General features: G+C 38.6%; 1 protein-coding gene across 3 annotated transcripts in view; it reads left to right on the top strand.

The window, feature by feature from the left end:
- Positions 1-14,973, top strand: part of Nbeal1 (neurobeachin like 1) — a 149,051-nt gene that overhangs the window by 14,556 nt on the left and 119,522 nt on the right. For all 3 annotated transcript variants that reach the window (XM_052192133.1, XM_052192131.1, XM_052192132.1), the window contains exons 5-7: positions 3,932-4,013; positions 4,715-4,842; positions 10,530-10,612. In XM_052192133.1, coding sequence (XP_052048093.1) covers positions 3,932-4,013; positions 4,715-4,842; positions 10,530-10,612 — 293 coding nt within the window. The remainder of the gene's footprint in view (positions 1-3,931; positions 4,014-4,714; positions 4,843-10,529; positions 10,613-14,973) is intronic.

Genomic DNA, 14,973 nt, shown 5'->3' with positions numbered 1-14,973 from the left:
AAGACTATGGCAGAAGTTTTTATTTCAGCAAGATATGATACTAATATTTTCTGTACATAAAATCTTTGTTTTTTTCTTTTGCTTTTGTTTTTGTTTTTGTTTTTTGTTTTTTTTTTTTTTTAAGATAGTCTCACTGTGTAGTCCATCTGGCCTGGAATTTACAAGGTAGACAAAACTGTCTTCAACTTAACATAAGTCTACCTGTCTCTGCCTTCCAAGTGCTGGGATTAAAGGTGGTGGTGGTGAGATATTGCCTTGCTTCACTTCCACCTTATCATTTTGAGAGTTTCTTAGTAGCCTTGCTAAGTAGATGACGACTCCCAGGAAAGCATGGGTGTGAGCTTCTTGGGAACAGTTGTAGAGACTGAGGCATACGTAAGTGTCTTTTCATTACTGATTACTATTTCACGTGAAGGTACCACTGTTTGCTTGTCCTGTATCAAAGGACATCCTAGTTGCTTGCAGTTTGGGGCTGTTACTTATAAAACTGCTATAAATATTCATGTCCAGGTTTTATATGGGTATTTTTCAGCCCATGTAGAAAATACCTAGGAACAGTAATGCTATATCACATGGTTGTAACATTCCCACAATCAATGAATGAGAATTTCTATTGTTCCCCATTTTTCTAGTATTTGATATGCCATTTTTTCAGATTTTGGCTATTGTAATAGGTGTGTAGTATTTCATTGTGTTTCCTTCTTTAATGATAAAAAATATTTAACCTATTTTTGTTTTTGAGACTGTCATAATGTTTTGGTGAAGCATCTATTTAAGTTTTGCCCTTTTTTTTTTTTTTAATTTAAAAATTACTTACATTCCAGCTGTTGCTCCCCAGTCCTGGTCCCCCTGCCATAAGTTCCTCCTCCCCCTTGCCTCTGAGAGGGTGCCTTCCCCCAAGCATCCCCCTTCCCTGGAGCCTTAAGTTTCTCTGGTATATATGTGTCTGGGGCCTCGGACCAGCCTGTGGGAGCTCCCAGGGGTCTGGGTTGAGACTGCTAGTCTTCCTATGGGGTCGCCCTCCTTCCAGCTTCTTCAATCCTTCCCCTAATTCAACCATAGGGGTCCCTGACTTCAGTCCAATGGTTGGGTGTAGTATCTGCATCTGTCTCAGTCAGCTGCTGGTAGGGCCTCTCAGAGAACAGCTGTGTTAGGCTCCTGTCTGTAAGCACACCATAGCATCAGTAATGGTGTCAGGCCTTGGTGCCTCCCCGCCCCCCACTCCATACCTCCCATGAGATGGATCCCAAGTTGGCCTGTCATTGGACCATCTTTCCTTTAATGTCTTCTCCCATTTTTGTCCCTGCAGATTTTTTAGACAGGAACAATTCTGGGTCATAAATTTTGACTGTGGGTTGGTAACCTTGTCCCTCCACAGGAGGCACTTTCTATATATTGGAGGTTCCCTCTCTTCTTGTTGGGCATTTTGGCTAAGGTCACCTCCATTGAGTCCTGAGAATCTCTTAACTCCCAGAGTTTTGCCCAATTTTAAAATTGGATTGTGTTCTTATTTTTACAGGTCTGTGAATGTTTTAATTACACAGGTGTTTTTTTCAGATGATTGGTATATTTTGTTCTCGTTTTGTTTTTGTTTTTCAAGACAGGGTTTCTCTGTGTAGCCTTGACTGTCCTGGAATTTACTGTGTAGACTAGGCTGGCCTCAAGCTCAGAGATCCACCTGTTTCTGCCTCACATTGTTGGTATTAAAGGCGTGGGCCACCACGGCACTCCAGTCTTTTTATTCTTCTAATATTGTGTTTTGAGCCACAGAAGTTTTTAATTTTAATGAGTCTCTCTTTATTCTTTTTTTCCAGTGACTTACGCATTTAGTTTTCCATCTGTAAAGTCACCTGTCAGCCTAAGGACCCTTACGTTTTTTCCCCAGTATTCTCTAACAATATTGCTGTCTTTCTAGGCTGGAGAGATGGCTTAGTGGGTGTGCCTGCTCTTTTAGAGTACCCAGGTTAATTTCCTAGGACTAAATGGCAGTTCACAACCATCTTTAACTCCAGTTGCAGGGGTTGTGATTCCTTCTTCTGGCCTCTGAGAGTTCTGGACACGCTAGTGCTACCCAGATGTACATGCAGGCAGAACACTCATATATACAACAGAAAAAAACCAAGACCCCCAAACCAAAACCACAATAGTACTGTAATTCATTTCATTTGTCTCTAAGCTATAGTTAGCCAATATATGTTTGGTATATTGAATAAACTATATGTTAGATCTGTTAAGAATAAGAGTAAAAGATTTCATTGTGCCTATAATTAATTCTTTTTAAATTCTCTTTCATTTTGTGGCCTCTAATGACATGTTGGAATTTTTAGTTCAAGCCTGGTGGTTGTGGCAAGGATCTGGTGGATCTCTTGAGTTCAAGGCCACCCTAATATATAGAAGGAATTCTAGGATAGAGAATTCATGTCTTGAAAAACCAAAACAATTTTTTTCAGTTTATTCAGATCTTTTTCTAATTGTGACCATGAAAGTTTGAAAATTTCAATCTTGGATCAGAGACTGAAAAGTCCTCCTTTATTTGTATCCAAACTCAAGAGTTTCTTTTTCTTTTTTCTTTTTTCCCCCCGTTTGGAGGAGTGAGAGGCAGAGGGGAGGAAGGAAATGAGTTAGAGAGTAGTAAAGAGTGATAGAGGATGAGATTTGGCAGAAGCAGGTGGGGCTGGAGCTGTAGTTCCTGAACTGGTAGTTTCCAGGGTTGGTGGTTTTACCAGGTGATGGGTTACATTTATTGATATGTAGGGATTTTGAAGCTTTAACACAAGCTATCATGTACTCCTTCTTTTGTGCCTCGGAGGCATAGTCTTAAAGGCTGCTGGAGTTACAGATAGCCTGTCCCACCTAAATGCCTAAAAGTGAATTTGCTATGTGAGTATATTGATAACAAATAACAGCTCAATAAAAATTGAGCTATAGGTCCTTTTTGCCTATATCTATTTCTTTTCCCAGTACTAATTCAGCTATAACTTTTAAATGTAATTTAAAAATATTTATAAATTTTAATATGTAACTGCTAGGAGATAATTCACATGTCATGTAATTAACCTCTTAATACGTCATTCATTTTTTTAAATAAAACAAGATTGTACTTTACTACAGTTTTAGAACTTATTCATTAGTTCAGAAGGACATTTTGTTTTGATTACAGCATATTTGGCACGTGCGTGCGTGTGTGTGTGTGTGTGTGTGTGTGTGTGTGTGTGTGTGTGTGTGTGTGTGTGTGGTCTGGAGGACAATGTGGAGGACTTGGTTTTCTGTTGTATCCCAGGGATTTAATTTTGTTTGGTCAGGCTGCTGGCAGATAGATGCCTTTACCCTTTGTGCCATCTTGCTAACTCCAAGGATGTTGAAGTTTTAATCTCTTCAGAAACACCCGGACTGTTTCCAGAGTATTGTAATTTAAATTCCTGCTTGCTTGAAGGTTTGATGTTTTGAACATCCTTGCCAGTGCTTACCCATTTTCTACTTTGGCCGTACTGGATTTCAAGATATAAAGTATTTTATAGATCAGTGTCTCAGAACAGTACACTAATCAGCTTAACTTTTAACAGTAAAACCAAGAAATACTTAAGTGTCATAAATTACCATAGTATGTGTCACAGTTCAAGGGCTTAATGGACTCTCTACTTTCGACAGGATGTAGTGGTATGTCCTCTTAGAATATCTGAAGATGGTAATGCATGACTCTTGTGTCATGGACTTCTGATACAGTTTACAGAACATGATGTAAGTCAGAAAAGGGGTCTAAAGTGAAAACAGTAATGGTACAGGTCTTATAACATGGCAGTACCCTATGTATCACTTCCTGCTTTAGTAACATTAACATCCTATTTGCCAGCATGTGTTCTCAAAATCCACACTAAATGCACTAGAAGTATATTGCTCATATGTAATAAATGTTACTGTTTTTATCTCCTAGGAATTTATCAAATGTAGAAGAAATTGGGACTTGCTCTTACATTAATCATGTCATTACCATGACAACACTGTATATTCAGCAAGTAGGTGTGAATACATTTCTCTTTGTTGTTTTACTGACACTGACAAGGATTTACTTTTTTAAAAGTTTTTTAATATTGTATTTAAACTTGCTAAGTGTTTTCAAAGAAGGTAGTAATTAAAAAGATAATTAAAGTTAATAGTAGGGCAATAAGTTATTTTATAAATCTTATATTTTCTTTTTTTAAAAAGTGATTTATATATTTTTATTTCATGTACATTGGAGTTTTATCTGTATGAGGATATTGGCTCCCTTAGGCCTGGAGTTATAGACAGTAGTGAGCTGCTCTGTGGGTGCTGAGAATTAAACCCTGGTCCTTTGGAAGAGTAGTCAGTGCTCTTAATCACTGAACCATTCATTGCTCCAGTCCCAAAGTTTATATTTACTAAAAGTAGACAAGTAGCTAGCTATTAATGCATTATTTTAACAATTTCTGGTAGTTTTTAAAATGACACAATATTTCATTTTGTGTATGAGTCATTTTATGTATCATATCTTACTGAAAAGTATGATTTCCAAAGATGTTTGACTAATTTAAACTTACTCTAGGAAGAACTTAACAATTTAGAAAATATCTAGTACATATGATTACATGCCTCTTAAGGACTCAAAGGGGAAGTTAGGCTTATGTTAATAAAAATGGCTTCATGTAAGCTGACTAATGAAACATGTCTTTAATTTTATGTTTAATTTTATTTTCAGTTAAAAAGCAAAAAAAAGGAGAAGGAAATGGCCGATGAGACATCGATTGAAGAGTTTGTGATCCATGCCCTGGCATTCTGTGAAAGCTTGTATGATCCGTATAGAAATTGGAGACATAGAATTTCAGGGTATGTCTTATAAGTGATAATACCGAGATTGAGTCTTACTATGTAGCCTTGGCTGGTTGGAACTTGATATATAGACCGGTCGGAGAGAACTAGCAGCCTCTGGAGTGCTAAGATTATAGGCATGCAGGAACAGTTTGGCCATAATGTGTAAACTGAGTGTTGGTCTGAGAAGATGTATTTGTGGGTACAGCACTTGCCACATATGCATGAGGAGCTGTGTTTAGATCCCTGGAACTCATGTAATAGCTGGATGTGAGGGCAGAAATGTCTGTAATCAGAGTGTTCTCATGCAGAAATGAAAAGTAGAGACAGGAAAACCTGGGAGATTCGCAGATGAGCTAACCTGGCACATACAGCAGAAAACCAACAGAGAACCTATCTCAAACAAAATTCAAAAGCCACACCAAAGTTTGTCCTTTGACCTTTATGCACACTGTATGTGCCATCATTCCCACATGCCTGACACATCTATCATATATACATTATAAAGTAATAAAACAGAACCTTGCATGTCATAAATTTGTGCATTTTTAGAGTCTTCTGTTTGTGTCTCTTAAAAGAGTATCTTTCTGTATGAAAGCAATATGGAAGGATACATAGATGTTCTACATATGGAATGTTGGGGAGATAACTCTTAGTAAAATGCTAGTTATGTAAGCATAAAAACTTTAGTTTGGTCTCCAGAACCCACATACCAGTTAGATTCAGCAGAGTGTGCTTACAAATCCAGCACTGGGGAGGTGGGAATCCCGGAAGATTGGTAGCCACTGTAGCTTACTCAGTGTCTTTCTCAGACACTACTCCATTTTTTTGAAGCAGAGTCTTACTTTGTATCCTTTTCTGGCTTGGAGTTGCTTCATAGAATTAAACTCACAGAGATCAAGCAGCATGCACTACCTTAGTTTTTGAAACAGGTTCTTACTGTCTGACCAGCAAGCTCTAGGGATCTTCATGTGCCCTCCTTCCCACTGCTAGGTTTGTGTATGAATCTGGGTGCACATGTGGACATTACAGGACAACTTGTTTCTCCCCACTGTGTGTGGTGATTGAACTCGGGTCCTCCTGCTTGCACTGCAAGCACATTATCTGTTGCGCCATCTCCCTAGCCCTGTACTTGCACTTTGAATAGCTACCGTAACGTGATGTTAAAGAGTTATAACAGAACATTTATACAGACTGAGAGCTCACCTCATATATTCTATATAATCTATTTTATTAACAGACTATATCCTGGCACTTGAGAGGGTAGAGACAGGAGGATCAGAAGTTCAAGCTCATTTTCAGCCATATAGTTGAGGCCATCTTGTCCTGAGTGCTGGGATTAAAGGCATTCACTCCCACTACCTGGCTGGGATGGGTTCTTTTGGACTCAAACTCTGCCCAGTTGAGTTTGGGTATGGGTTTGAGGATGTAGTTCATCGTGGCAGGGAAGCTATGATGGAGGAGCTTGAGGTAGGTAGTCACACGGTCTGCAGTCAGGAAACAGATACAGTTCTAGTGCACTGCTCGCACTCTTCTTCCATCTGGCAGTTAAGGTAGGTCTTTCATCTGATCCTAATCTAAAAACCCTCTTACAAGCTAATCCGAAGATTGGGGTTCACAACCAGTGTAAACTTTCAACAACGTGTACTCCAGTTATTTAACAGAAGAATCTTGTCTGTATACTTTTTAAAAATTACATTTAAAAAGTTTTATGTATATGGGGGCTTTACTGTCATAGATGTCTACTTACTACATGCAGTGCTTGCAGAGGCCAGAGGAGGGCATTGGATCCCCTGAACTGGAGTCGTAGACAGTTGTGAGCTGTCATTTGGGTGCTGGGAAGAACAGCATTTGTTATTTATTGCTAAAGCATCAGGTTAACCCTTCATTTTTTTTTTTTTAAAACTTTGTATTTTGAAAAAGTTGATTATGTAAGTTAAAGTTCTCCAGAGAAACAGCATCAATGGACATATCAAGTATATGTCTATAGGAATTTGGTATGTCTATAGGAATTTGAATTTTTCTTTTAAAATAAGCTCTGTCTAATTTTGTCAAAGAAAACCTTTCCTGGTTTACTTCTCACCAGTCTGTTCTGGCACACTTCTAATGATATCCGAGTCACTTGTGCCAGTGAGGGCTAGCGTGTATACTCAGTACTCTGTGGCTGTCCTGGGCCAGTGAGGGCTAGCGTGTATACTCAGTACTCTGAATGTTTCTTCATGCTGTTCCCAGTTCAGTAGGACTACCACTGTAGTGAGAAACCCCGGTTTTGGCTGACATGCATGCTATTGTATTTTAGAGTTCCTCAAAGCTGGGTAGTTGGTGGGGATAACAGCCCTCCAACCAAGAGCAGCCACTAAAATGGCCAGAGAGCAAGAAAGCATTTAATTTTCATAAAACACTGGCAAACAGGGAACCTGGCAAGTCCAAGTCTGATGTGTGGGCGAGCAGGCTTGAGATAGATCAACGTGAACCTGTGGGATGGCTTCAGGCTGAAGAGTGACAGGCAGATGCTTGGGAAAGCCAGAACTGCAGTAGAAACCCCACGACAGAGAAGTTTCTGATGCTGAGGGTTTTATTTGTTTGTTTGTTTGTTTGTTTTCTTCTGTCACATATCTCATTAAGAAAATATGCTTTACTCATTTAGAGTTCACAAATTTACCAATTAATCTCATCTCAAAACATCTTCCAGGATAATGAAATTAATCACATTGTGTTAAGGCATCTTGTCTAAGTAGTAGTGGGAAGGTCCTAAGTAGGTCCTGGGCTTTAATATCTCTCTTTTTCTAGGGATAACTTCATTGAGTTTTCCTGCCATAAAGATTTTTGCATTGCTCAGGATAGACTAAATTATCTGTACTATCAAATAAAGGTTTTAGAATAACAAAGATGTATTTCTTGTTCTTGCCATCTGTCTTATTTTTAAGGAAAAAAGTTATTTTTGACATGTGTGGGTATGCATGCCCTTTTCTAGGGATAACTTCATTGAGTTTTCCTGCCATAAAGATTTTTGCATTGCTCAGGATAGACTAAATTATCTGTACTATCAAATAAAGGTTTTAGAATAACAAAGATGTATTTCTTGTTCTTGCCATCTGTCTTATTTTTAAGGAAAAAAGTTATTTTTGACATGTGTGGGTATGCATGCCCTCAGGCTTTGGGTCCCCTGGGTCTAGAGTCCGGATAGTTGTGAACACACAGACATGGTTGTTGGGACTGGGGCTCCAGGCCGCAGCTACACTATTACATACTCTTAACTGCTGCAGCATCTCTTCATACCATTCCCTAGTTCTGAAAAGTTTTCTCCATTTGTCTTTTGTGTGTAGATAGAAACCCCTATTAATCCTGGTCAGTCAAGTACACAGGACAGCCAGCATCTCATGTTGTTAGTTACCATGAGAAAGCAGAACAAAAATGGTGAAACTCTTACATTGGCAATTTAAATCTGTTTTTTTTTTTTGGTCATGCTACACAGCATATCATTTTCATTCTGAATTTACTGTTGGCTGAAACTGATTATGAGTCCCCATCTAGCACAAAGGGACCGTATTCAGCTCTGCCACATGAGTACAAGGGCTGTTGTAATAGCAGTAGTTTGGCCAGCAGCACCATACTGCTCCTTGCCTTTGTATCTTTCAAGACTCTAAGGGTGCAGGAGGGCGCATAACTTCGCCCAGTGCAGGCTTTCCAGTAATTTATCATTTCAGCTCCTAATGACTCAGTGTTCCTCTATTTTGATTTGTACACTAGAGATTCTGTGAGGAAAATTGTCTCTCCCACTTCTGCCACCCCTCTCTTCCCACCTGTTGTACTCAGCAGTGAAGGGCTAAGGAAATGTGCACAGTTTGAAACAGTGACATTGAGCCTTTTCTTTATAGTCACCAAAGAAGATAAAGAACTGTCAGTTAGAACATGACAGAAGCTTTTGAAGAAACCCGTAAGAAATCAGAGCAAAAGGAATGTAAAAGTGGTAAAAGGAGAGAGGATATATAAAACTAGTTCTGACAACAAACTAAAGCAAATTGAGTAAAGAGGTTTGTTAAAAACACCCACAAGTTTTGACATCTTGAACAATGAGAAATTTTAAATAGCATGATGCCTGTCATATAGTACTTGATGGAAGATGTGCATATGTAAGGTGGCCACAGAAAGAAGAGAGCATACATTGAAGGTGAACAGTTCCTAAGTGCATACGGTGTTTCACCAGGACTTACGGAAGTGAACAGTTCCCAAGTGCATACGGTGTTTCACCAGGACTTACGCTTGAAGCTGTCATTATATTCTGTTTAATATGCCAAAAAAATCCTTCAGTAACAGAGCTTTTTAGTGGCAAATGGCAAATTAAGGGATTCAGATTTCAGTTTCTTAGACTGAACATAGTAATTAGGCTATGAATGTTTAGTCCAAAGCTAATTGTGAGAAAGCACCAAGCAAAGTCCCAAAAAAGAACTTTTGTATTAGGAGAGAGACTGTGTATACCTCTAGCCTATAGATGTGCAAAATTTATAGGTAGTTTCAGATATTTTCCATTTATGTTCTTTTTAATAGCATGAAATGTAATTTTCGGGGCATGATAAAAATTCCTGTGTTTTTTATTTTTCGCCATTCTGCTAGTTGAAACTATTATTGGTTTTAATAAGCTTTATTCTTCAATTTTTTTCGTCACCATAGCTAAGTGACTTTATTTTGTGTTCAACTGAAATGTTCTCAGTAAAAGCATATATACTTTGTATTAGCCTTGTTAAAGTTTATAGAAAATATTCATGAAAATTCCTAGAATTTTCATTTAAAAAAATAATCCCATTCCACTCTAGATCTGCATCCTTAACGTGAGGGAACTTAAATAAAGGTCTAGACAGACCCATTAGAACTGATTAAAACCTCAGTAAGACACAGGTCAGTCACTAGCTTCTGCAGTCTCCAGGTAATCCTGTCATAGTCTTAGCTGTCATTTCAGGACTACAAGGCTCATTATTCTGTAGATTTAAATTTAAATGCTGGCTTGTTTTTAAATACTTAAATATTTGGAGACTTAACTTGGTTATCACAGTGTGTAATAAAAAACATTCTGGGATTGGAGAGAGAGTTCAGAAGAGCACTACTCTTCTAGAGGTCCCAAGTTTAATTCCCAGCCACCACAAGGTGGTTCACAGCCATCTGTGATGGGATCCGATGTCCTCTTCTGACCTGCACGCAGATGTGCAGGCAGAATACTGTATACATAATTTAAAAAAACCCTTAGTTTATGAGATCAAAAATAAAGAGATTTATAAAAAAAATTCTCTAGTTGAATAGCACATAAGTTACTGTTTTTTTTTTTTTTTTCCTGGAACTCACTCTGTAGACCAGGCTGGTCTCGAACTCAAAAATCCGCCTGCCTCTGCCTCCCAGAGTGCTGGGATTACAGGCGTGCGCCACCACCTCCCCGGCTGTTTTTGTTGTTGTTGTTGTTGTTTTTCCAGAGCTGAGGACCGAACCCAGGGCCTTGTGCTTGCTAGGCAAATGCTCTACCACTGAGCTAAATCCCCAACCCCCTAAGTTATTGTTTTAACTAATTTTTGAACATTGCATTAGTTCTGAGGATGTTTTTATTCAGCATATAAACCAAAATCAGAATGTCGAATTTGTTCATAATTGCTTTTTAAATTGTGCCATCTTTACTTGTTCATGTTGTAATTTGTTACTGACTTCTTTTCTAATAATAGACGAATCCTTAGTTCTGTGGAAAAGAGCAGACAGAAATACAAACCGGCCTCTCTCACAGTGGAGTTTGTTCCTTTCTTTTATCGTAAGTAATATTCTAATTTACTTTACTTTGATTTTGATCAACTCTGATTAGTGTTTTTTTTTTCCTTACTCTGATTCTGACCTTAATTTGGTGTGTGAGTTTAAAAGATAAAGGCTGTTAAAGAACAAAACCACTGGGTTAGTTAATTTATGTTTGGTTGAGATTATTGTTCTCAGTTTGATTAGTTTTCTCCATGTTTTTCTGTTTAAGAGTTGATCTGTTGTTTTGGTGAGCTGAGCATTTTAAAGAGTGCATATTTTAGAACTCACAATTTTTACTAAAAACAGAAAACTGGGCTAGAGATACCCTAAGAACACATGTTTAGCATGCACAGAAACCTGCCATTTGATCATTAGAACAAGAAAACAAACCAGTTTGCACCCAAACCATTAAGAGACTGATTACTGTATATGTGCATGACTGTATATATGTTATGGTTTCCTCTGTCACTTTGTTTTTACACTGAACAAGTTTTCACATCTCCCAGCCTGACTTCAAACTTGCTGTAGTTGAGGATGATTTGAACTTCCATTTCCTTGATCTCTCCTTGAGAGCTCACATTACAGGCATGTGCCTACCTGGGCTGGATTTTACTCTTAAAAAGTGATTGTGCTGGGGGCTGGGGAGATGGCTCCACAGTAAAGAACTCTTTTTGCTTTGTTGAAGACCACGGTTCATTCCCAATACTCCCATGGTGCTCATAACTGCCTGTAATTCTAGTTCCAGGGGGTCTGACACCCTTTCCTGCCCTTCCTAGGCTCTCTACACACGCTTCACATATTTACATGTAGGTAAACACACAGAAAAGAAAGATGAGTATGTCTGAAGAAAATGTACTGGGCGAGACAGGGAGTTCAGTTGGTCGAATGCTTGCCTATCATGTACTAAGACTCATTTCCCATCACTACAGTGATGGGGCATGGTCGGACATGCCTGGGATCCAAGCACTAGAGAGGCAGAGGCGGGAAGATCAGGCCATCTTTAGCTTTACAGAAAGTTTGAAGCCAACCTGGGATACACAGGACCTTGTCTTAGAAAAGAAAAATTATGGTATCTTTCAAGAATATAGATAAAATGACAATATAAAAGGAGCACTTTGTTTCTTTAGTATATTGCTTATTGGAATATGTAAAATCTTTACTTTTGCCACATTGCTTCAATGTGTACTTTCCATCTCCAGTGCACTAAGACAGACATAGCTTTGCTTGCTCAGTGAAAACAGCTGTAGTCCATACCCTGTATCACTACCCATAGGGGTGACGTTACCCTAGATAATCAAATGCACATATTTATAATAAGCTATGCTTGGAATTAGCCTTACTTTAAAGATATAGGAAAGGAAACCCAAAAGCCAGTAGAGTAGTATGGTGATTCTGTTGAGTTGAATTCTTTATACCTGCCTATGGATTGTTCTTTAAGTCTGTCATATGAAGTAGTGAGGCCAAAATGGGATGAGTTCCAACCAGGTTTAGAAGTACAATGTCCTTTAGAAGTCTTAGATCTTTGTGTGTACAAATTGTGCACATATTTTGTTAATTTATCTCAAAGTACTTTGTTTCTTTTTCTTGTAAATGATTTTTGGCTCTATTGTCTAGTGTTAGTAGTACATAAAAATAGTTTTTATATATTGATCTTATATTCTGGGACCTTGCTAAATAAATACATATCTAAGTTGTAGTTACTCTTATACTGTTCCTTAAGGTTTTATACGTATACTGTCATGTCTATAAAATAAACATTTTTACTTTTTTTGATGTCCAGATATTAATTAAACCTAGCCTTGTGTTTTAGGACCTACATGTTATAAGTCTGTAGGATTTTTTCTTTTTAGATCTTGTGTAGTTTTAAGAATTGTATTTGTGTGTGTGTGTGTGTGCACACAGGCACTCCTATCATCTTGCCTTTGTGGGGGGGGGTCATAGAACAATTTCTTGGTTCTGTCTCTCTACCGTATAGTTCTTGAGACAGATTGAGACTGTCATGTTTGGCAGCAAGTGCCTACTGAGTCTTCTCGCCAGTCCCTTTGTGTAGTTTTGAATCAGGGTAATTGTTGTAATATGCTTGGTTGCTATAACAGAATCCTGGAGTCCTTGATCTTACACAGTTGCATCTCCAAAACTATGAGAAATAAACTGTATGTACATCAGACCAATTTTGTGGAGTTAGTTTTTTTCCTTCTACTTTTATATGGGTTCCAGGGATAGGTCTCAGGTCATCAGCTTTGCACAGAAGAGGCTTTACTGGCTGAGTTCGCCCAGGCTCCATATTGCTGGTCTTTAAAAAAAATAATAATATAGGGATTTGTGCTCTCTACTTTCTCTGAGTTACTGCCCATGTGCTTGTCTTTGTGAGCACAGTCCTGCTTTGAGTAATTGTCCTGACTCACTGAAACTGTGGTGAGGTTCTCTAAAACTGAAGAAATCTAACAGTATACCTTTGTTCTTTCTTGTTTTTCTCTGTTCTCTATAGTTGTAAATGGTAATGTCTTTACTGTTATAATTCCATCCTTATCTTGACCTGAGCTGAAATGGCTAATTGAGTCAATAATATATAGTCACTGGAATCTTGGCCTGGATTTCTTATATCCTGAACTCCTTATATCACCAGTTCCTGTGATCTCTGTCAAGAATGGAGATGAGATGCTCAGTATAGTACAGAAGATAGGGAAGTGTATTGTCGAGTGGCATTCATTCTCAAAGAGTGAATGGATAATAGCCAAGAGGCCTGCTTGAGCTGCTCTACATTTTAAGAAGGCTGCATACTATTTTCTAAATTCTAAAGCAAGTAGATTTCCCTGAGGGACTCTGAAGTGATTGTTCACTTGTTTAGATGTTTCATTTAGGAGGGTGCAATGGTATGTCCGTATTCTTTTTTTTTTTTTTTTTTTTTTTTTTTTGGTTTTTTTGGATTTGGTTTTTTTGAGACAGGGTTTCTCTGTATAGCCCTTGCTGTCCTGGAACTCACTCTATAGACGAGGCTGACCTCAAACTCAGAAATCCGCCTGCCTCTGCCTCCCAGAGTGCTGGGATTACAGGCGTGTGGCCAGCACCGCCCACCTCCATATTCTTTATCAGAGTTTCTCCTTCTACAAAAAATTTTAAAAACTTAGAGCTTTTGGAGCCAGCTTTAGTTATCTATTAATGTGCTTTTAGGCATTCCAAGATGCCTTTAGGGCCAGAGATAAAAGTCAGATCTCAATCTGATGATTAGGTGTCCTCTAAGTCTGTTAATACCTAGTTAACTGTCTAATTATACCCCCTCCCCCACGAGTTGAGTTCTTAAAGTTATTTAGGAGTATAACATTGGGCTAAGCTGTCTGTTTTGGACTGAATTGGGTTATAAAAGTATTTAAGGTTTCTTCTCTCAGTGACTTTCAATCCTCAGAGGACACCCAAGGGGATCCAGAAAGGACTTAGACTTGCAGGACTATTTGAGGTAGGTTGAATGTAAATAAGAGGGAAAAAAAATGAAGGCAGTAGTTAAACATACACATTCCAAAGACTTAATCAAATCACTGTTAAGATTACAGTGGATATGACTCATTTCCTTCTTGGAAAATCTAGAGATCCACTTCCAAAGTTATCCACTGAAAAAAACAAATGAAAAAGAAAGGAAGGAAGGAAGGAACAAAAGGAAGGAAGGAAGGAAGGAAGGAAGAGAGAGAGAGGAAGGAAGGAAGGAAGAGAGAGAGAGAGAGAGAGAGAGAGAGAGAGAGAGAGAGAGAGAAAGAGAGAAAGAAAGAAAGAAAGAAAGAAAGAAAGAAAGAAAGAAAGAAAGAAAGAAAGAAAAATGAAATGAAATGTAGGAACATGACTCCTCCAAAGTATGGTGGAGGAGAAAGTTTATTGTAGATAAAAGGGAGAGCATAGCCAGAGGAATCTGGAAGAGTCCAGAGTGATCATGGCCAGTCTGAGCCAGCACTTGAGGGGAGTGGGTGGGTGGGGGGAGGCGAATGCCAGGAGAGTACAGGGTAGACAAAGAGAACCAGCGTAGTCAAAGTGGATGGGTTATAGAGGAAGAAGCTTCTCCTGGACTGGAGAAGTTTAGGGAGGGGCAAGGTGTGAGAGCCTGAGGGCCAGGTCTGCTTGGATTGGAATAGGTTCCCAGCCAGTCACTAGTCCTTGGTTTGAGACTTTAAGTTTACCAGGAGAGGGAGTATCCAACGTAGATTGAGCCTATGTTTTGTTTTTTCATTAAAAAGGATTTTAGAAAATGATTTATTTATTTGTCCGTGTTTGTGTTGACTGTGCCACAATTTGCTTGTGTGGAGGTCAGAGGACAGTTTGCAGGGGTTGGTTCTCCCTAACATGTGGTCCTGGGATCAAGCTCAGGTTGTTTGTCTTGGTGGCAAACACCTTTTA

The sequence above is a fragment of the Apodemus sylvaticus genome, chromosome 9, assembly GCF_947179515.1.
Source record: "Apodemus sylvaticus chromosome 9, mApoSyl1.1, whole genome shotgun sequence".
NCBI lineage: Eukaryota > Metazoa > Chordata > Mammalia > Rodentia > Muridae > Apodemus > Apodemus sylvaticus.
This window is presented reverse-complemented; position numbering and strand designations above follow the sequence as displayed.